Source organism: Agrilus planipennis, unplaced genomic scaffold (assembly GCF_000699045.2).
Source record: "Agrilus planipennis isolate EAB-ADULT unplaced genomic scaffold, Apla_2.0 scaffold14, whole genome shotgun sequence".
In the NCBI taxonomy this organism is placed as follows: Eukaryota; Metazoa; Arthropoda; class Insecta; order Coleoptera; family Buprestidae; genus Agrilus; species Agrilus planipennis.
The window spans coordinates 1,440,699-1,447,356 of record NW_020442313.1 but is presented as its reverse complement, the minus strand read 5'-3'; the positions used below and the strand labels follow the sequence as shown (position 1 = coordinate 1,447,356).

Below are 6,658 nucleotides of genomic sequence, written 5' to 3'. Positions count from 1 at the left end.
GCCTAATAAAGTAATATTAAATGAATATGAATTCATTTGAAACTTGTGAAGTTTAAACAAATACTAATAAATTGTAAAACACCTGTAAAATGTTTATAGAAGTTATTATTATTAACAGCATTTTTTGAAGAAAAATTAACTTGTTTGTTTTAATTCTATATTTAAAAAGATATGTTAAAATTAAAGATAAGTATTTGAGTATAAAAATCATATTTCTGGTTTCCATCCATCTTCTTCACTAAGAAATCTTCGTTTGTAAGTAGTGTTCATATATGGCCTAAATGCCCATTCTGTATTTGCGGCTTCAATATTGTCCAGTGTTCCAAGTTTAATTTCATACAATTTCAACTGAAACCGTGGTCCTACCTCACTTAATTCAATCTGTAAATACAAGCAATAAATTATGGTTTCCTATTACAACTGACTGAATACTTAATGATACACAAGAATATAACATAACTGAGGAGCAGATCAGCCATGGTTACTCTGCAACTTATATTAAATATTGTAAAACTTTTAATTAACTTACCTTTTTATCAACCTTTTTATAGGTGTGATGTCTAAAACTAATATAGTCATCATGATTTGCAAAAGTAATAACTCTTTTTGAGTCCTCTTTTGGAACAGGATATAAGTATTTCAATATATTCATAACTCTCTGACCCAATTTAGTTTTAAAGTTATGAAAAATTAAGTGTGGATACTGTTCTGACATTGTACCAATATCTGGTATATCATGTCTCATAACTACATCTGTCATTGTGAAATAGGCTGTGGGACCATAAGGCAAATGGCAAACAATAAGACCATTTGGCTCACCTCTATGCTCGTGCACAATTATAAAATCAGTAACATCATTTGCACGACAGGCATGAATAAGCTGTTTCATTTCATAGTTACCCCTGTTCATACGTTGAGCATTTGGAAATATAAGTCTTAGTTCTTTTATAAACATTTTTAGTCTTGAACTAGGATCTCTAGATGTGGTTATCACTATTTTAGGATCTTCAACTCCTGCATACCTATACTCATCATCTTGAGAGTCCGCAAGTGCTCCTCCACTTTCACCTCCGAGCACTGCAGCAGCTTCGGGTCCTTCATCTTCCCATTCGAGTTTTTTTGAATAATGCAAGGCTTTTTTTTGTAAGTCTCCATGAATTGGAATGTTTTCTTCCAAACTTTTTTTAATTCGACCTTTTTTCTCTTGTATACTTTTTTGCCTGTCTTCAACAGTTTTTCGGTAAAGATATTCTCGTCGTAAACGCGCTTGTCTGCGTAACATTGTAACTTAAATAAAGTTTTAAAACACACGTTCTTCTAGGTTGAGGTTAAGTTTCACCACTGAACAAACAGGTTATAAACTATTTTATTATTCCATATATGTTACTTATCTTATTTATTTGAAAGAAGCAAAATACACATTTTATAACATATCAAGTTGTAGCATTATGTAGGTTGTGAAGCAAATAATAAATAAATGAAGGTAAACTAAATATATAATACCGATCCCTAAACGAACTTTTACAATAAAATAAACTAGCAACTTGCCTTGAAAAATATAAAGTTCGTAAACTATTTAACATAAATGAGACGCCTTTTTTTAATTTATCGGTATATTGAAATGTTTTTATTTCTACGAACAGTAAACACAGGTTATGAAGGTGAAACGTATCACTTAAATGAAAGCTCCCATTGGTTAGGAACCAACCAAACATAACCTTATAAATAACTTCAATAAAAATTAAATGTAAAACAAATAAATTTTGCTTATCCAAACATCTTTAATAAAATTTATTAAAACGTAATAAAACGACTTGCCTGATTCTGCTTTTGCCTTTTTAGCTTGAAACGGATCCATTGTTTTAACATGCAGAATGTACAAATCTTATCTTTACCGAAACACTAAACTTTTGGTGAATCTAAAGCTCCTTTTAATAACTTATGGTACACTTTTAACTTATGATATTTAGCTAATTAACATTAACAAACACTAATATAATAACACTGTACGAAAACAAAACACTGTTATTGTTGTTAGGTTAAGATCATAGATAATGATTATCGTGTGTAATAACATCCAACATAAGAGGTCGCTTTAAAACCAAACAATTTTAAAAAACCCCGCAATTTTTTAAGGAATTTCAAATTCAAATATAATTCAAAACTTTTCTTAGTANTAACCCAACGTACATGTTATTAATAAAATATTTAATAACAAAGTAGGTGTTGATCGAGTTTTTAATGTAATTTTTACAGTAGCTGTATGCAACCAATCAAGCAGAATAGATCAAATGTACGCTTTATACTTTAAAATGTGCTTCGAGACCTATTACGCCGTAGACAACCAAACGTACATGTTTTACTTAAATACTTAAAAAGGAAGTAGGTATTGGGTTTTTAATGTAATTTTTACAATAGCTGTATGCAACCAACCAAACAGATTTTCAAATAGAGCGGGACAAAGCTTGAATGTTTTGTGCTTGAACATGTGCTTCGTGTCCTTTTAGGGCTTACGACAAAAATACTGTACTTCACGTACTTAGGGTTTCATAAATGAATTACCTTATAAAAGTTGTATGGGTTTAGAGTTCTTTTGATAGTTTATTGTTACTTTTTTCAATTAAACAACTAAAAACTACAAGAGCCACTTAAATTTTCATTTCTTTCCTATAAACACAGATTACTTTTACAAAAAAACTAAAAAACAAAATGAGTAATAAAAACCTAAACACCATTAAAAACATTAAAAGGACTTTAATACTGAAACCTCCAAATGTAAAATATTCTTTTCACAAGTGCTTAGGGAGCTGAACCTAATTACTTTTCAAAGTAATTATAATTCGAGGTTCTTTGATACTTTAGTTTGACTAGGGTTTTAAGGACCAAAGCAGTTTAAGGGATTCAGATTTGGAGCTATTTTGATAAGAACTTTATTAACCAGCTGATTAAATTCTGTTTATTTTTAGCAAAAATAATAAAAACCTAAACAGACAACTGATTAATACTATATTTCTGTTAAAATCATATTTTAATCTTATTAATTGTAAATAAACTGCTAAATTGTTAAAATAAATAAAAATTTTTTTCAGAAGAGAAAAACGTTTTCAAGCAGAATCCAAATATTGGTCTTTCTGTATATAGAAGACAATTATAAAATACTTACAGAAGAACTTATTGTCCATGCATATTTCAAAACAATTATTGTAATCCCTGAGACTGCATTTGGATGTATTCAAGTGGTCCATTATGTGCACCTTTTTATGAACTATGTTAGGAATCACGAGTTCTGGCAAGTTGATTTTCTTTGTAGATGGTTGAAGTTTCGAGTGTTCCACTGACTCAATTATATCGAAAGAGTCAGATGAGATGTTCCATGAGAAAAGGCAATTCGATAAGTACAAGCGAGGTTTTCCGCAGCTTTCCGACGTTTGTATTGCTCCTATTTTTATCAGTGCTTTACAAACTATATGACCGTTTAGAGGGCATATCTAAAAACCAAAACATCAATAACAAAGGATATAAAGGAGAAGAGAATTTATTTTAAAAAATGATTAAAGAAATTATGTTTTGAAAATCACTGCAGAAGATACATTTTTTGTTGCAAATATGTATTATTTTTCAAACGTTTTTTAGTTAACATTACTGGGAACACTTACGTGCACAATTCTCACGTCGTAGTCTTCACAATGCGAAAATTCAAGTTGGGCGTCAATACAAAGTTTTTGCGCTCGCCCTTGAACAAATTGTTCACAATCGAATGTCCTTTGCGTGACGATCAACTGAGTTTCGGTTATTTGATCACTTTTAAATTCAGGTACAACGTCCAAGTGTTGTTCAGTTAATGTCTGAACTAGAAGAGGTATCTCGATAGGAATATTGTAATCATCTTAAAAAAAAAACAGTTGAAAGATAATATATAAAAAAAACGATAGAAACTTTTTTGGGGAATATAGAAATGATTCTGAATCTTGATAAACACCTTTTTGTTATAACTACTACAGTTAAACTAATTGAAAAGTAATAACCATAACGACTATACAACTAACAATACAGCAATAGTAAAGTGGAGTTATGCTTCTTTTAATATTTTTCTGTTTTTAAGAAGTAATTTAAATTTAAATGTAAAATTTTGAAAACCAAACTACAATCTCTCTATTTGGATAGACTGTTTAATTAATTAACATTTTATACTTTGAAAATTATTCACCTCTGCTTTGTCCCGAAACGAGGGAACTGTTTTCAAAATCCACGCTGCTATACCTTCTCACAACCTTTTTAATCCATCTTGGTTTATCGGCATTAGTCTTTGAGTCGATGATAAGCAGTCCAGTGTGAGACTTATTTAATGAATCTGAATGCAAGTAAAGAGTATTATTTCCAGGCCTGAGTATAAGTTTCGAATCGAAATCAGAGCAGTCGCTGTCTAGGCTGGGTGAGTAAACGTTAAACTTTCGAGCGGAATCTTTAGGACTAATAGGAGATTTAGAGTGGTGGGGCGAATTACGGATAATTGGACAGTAAAGGTTCCTAGTACCTCCTGGCGAAAATTGTCCACTACGCGAATTAGGGCTCTGCATGGGGGACCGAAGACCACCTGACGAACGAGGACTTAAAAAAACATTACTAGTAAAGTCGGGAGACCGAATACTGCGACCACCCTGCGACCGATAAATATACCTCCGTTCCCTTCTTAACGAATAAAATGGCACAATGTTTTCGCTATTGTCTTCCGAAAATTCATATTTTTTATCAGCTAAACGTTTCTTACGAAATAAACTGATTTTCTCAAACTTTTCGTTTTCCTCGATAAATTCGTACGCCTTTTCTGCGATTTTTTTGTCAATTTTCGATTTCTCCGTAGACTTTTGAATACCCGACGTTTGTGGCATCGAAAAAGGATAATCTTTACTACTATTCTGTAACAATTTCAGTCTTGGATCGACGATATTTTGAATAAGCGCGTTATGATAACTTTTGCCTGTCACGTTTAAAGGTTCGCAACTAATATTTAGTTCATGAAATGGTTTATTGCAGTCGTTACCTTCTAAGTCGTATTCGCTAAAATCTTCCAAAATCATATCCACAATGCTATGATTAGAAAATAGTTCGCTCGGCGACTCCGACAGATCGCTGAGTGTATCCGGAAAACTACTAGACAGGTTTGTATGTGGAGTCATCTTGTTTTCTTCGAATTTCTCGTTATTAAAAGACATTACTGTACGTTGCGGGGGTTTATATGTCGAGACGTTTAAAATATGGACATAATGGCCTGTGTTTATAACTATGTGGTCAGGATAAGCCAGGGAAATGTGTGGATCAAAAGGAGGGCTTGGATGAGCCAAAGAAAACATGTAGTGTAGGATAAAACCATGCTTCAAGCACCAGCCTTCTGTCACATGGGAAGGACAGTCTAAAATACATTAAAGATGGATTTTTTTGTTTAATACCATAAAACTCAACAAACATAAATACCTCTGCCTAAGGACAAATTCTCTTTGCAGTTTCTACAATTTTTTGGGAATGGTAAAGTTAAAATGGTAAGGAACGCCATTTCTGGTGTTTGAGACCTGTAAGAAACATTAATGATATTACCATTTAGTCCCATGTATATTAATTAAATAAATTAAGTATAAATTGCAACATCAAAATATTAATTAAAAAGCATAAATAATGTATCCAAACAACTAAATCATCTTACCCTGTTCCATAGCAAATTAATTTACATGGATCCGAAGGAAATTGCATAAAACTAACTTTCCTTAATTCTCCTACACTTTTGAAAAGCTTAAAGATTCGATGTTTGGAAATCAACCTCAATTTCTGTCCAGGTACAAAGCTCCAAATAAATACTTCATATTCTACAGTTGGAAATAAATTCATAGGGCCCGTTGTTTCACTGTCACTTGGTGTTCCAGAATAACTAAAGAAGAATTTTCCACACAGGGAGAATCCCATAAAAATATGGTTCCTAGAAGCTTTCTTATTAATTAAAATAGCACGACTATAACAAATACTCACAGTACTCCCTTGGGAATAATATGATCTAATTTAAATCGACAATTGCAATATACATCTCTAAAAAAGGGTTCAGTCTTGCTTCGAGGATGATTTGTAAACCTTCCATGTATCTGAGAAAAATAGATCATTGAAAAGTGGATAAAAATTGCTGAGGTATTTAGTCGTTAAATTCCTCAGCGTTAGGAAAAAGATTTTTGATTATAAAGAACGTTTGTTTTTAAATATACACAATGTTAGGTTAAGTGTACAAAACTAACCTGTCTACTAATTAGTTTGGACACAAAGTTTACGTTGCGTCTGTAATCACAGGAAAAATCATTTTCGTCACTTTTATCATATTCAGATTGTTCAGTCCAGTCAGAACCATCTGAATTAATATCTGCAAAATCTAAACTATTACCATCATCATTCGAGGTGCTTGACGCCATACTTTGCACACGCACACCTACACCTTTTGATGGTAATAATAATATTTACAAGAAGAATGTAAAGAATGCAATTATCATTAATAAAACTTTAGACGTCCTTGAGCATTGTTTTTTTTTTATTTTATAATTATCTATTTTTTAATAATTTTTACTGACTGTAAATATCTAGACGTGAGTAAATAGAAAATCTGTACATAAAATTTCTGATTAAA

The 6,658-nt window shown here is 31.6% G+C and overlaps 2 protein-coding genes across 4 annotated transcripts in view; both read right to left on the bottom strand.

Moving 5' to 3' along the window:
- The window catches only part of LOC108737895 (U3 small nucleolar ribonucleoprotein protein IMP4), a 4,591-nt gene extending 2,546 nt beyond the window's left edge, over positions 1 to 2,045 (bottom strand). For 2 of the 3 annotated variants that reach the window (XM_018471039.1, XM_018471050.1), the window contains exon 1: positions 1,819 to 2,045. In XM_018471039.1, coding sequence (XP_018326541.1) covers positions 1,819 to 1,858 — 40 coding nt within the window. In that variant the 5' untranslated portion in view covers positions 1,859 to 2,045. Of the gene's footprint in view, positions 1 to 6; positions 382 to 529; positions 1,342 to 1,818 lie in introns of those variants that run through there. The other variant, XM_018471062.2, reaches the window with a different exon arrangement.
- A 1,059-nt stretch (positions 2,046 to 3,104) lies between these two features.
- LOC108737379 (DDB1- and CUL4-associated factor 15) lies at positions 3,105 to 6,489 on the bottom strand. Its single transcript, XM_018470205.1, has 8 exons — positions 6,276 to 6,489; positions 6,019 to 6,128; positions 5,699 to 5,968; positions 5,473 to 5,567; positions 5,042 to 5,410; positions 4,208 to 4,351; positions 3,657 to 3,886; positions 3,105 to 3,488 (listed from the first exon to the last, which is right to left on the bottom strand). The coding sequence occupies exons 1-8, from the start codon at positions 6,444 to 6,446 to the stop codon at positions 3,105 to 3,107; spliced, it is 1,773 nt and encodes a 590-aa protein (XP_018325707.1). The 5' UTR covers positions 6,447 to 6,489.
- Between the last annotated feature and the right edge of the window lie 169 nt (positions 6,490 to 6,658).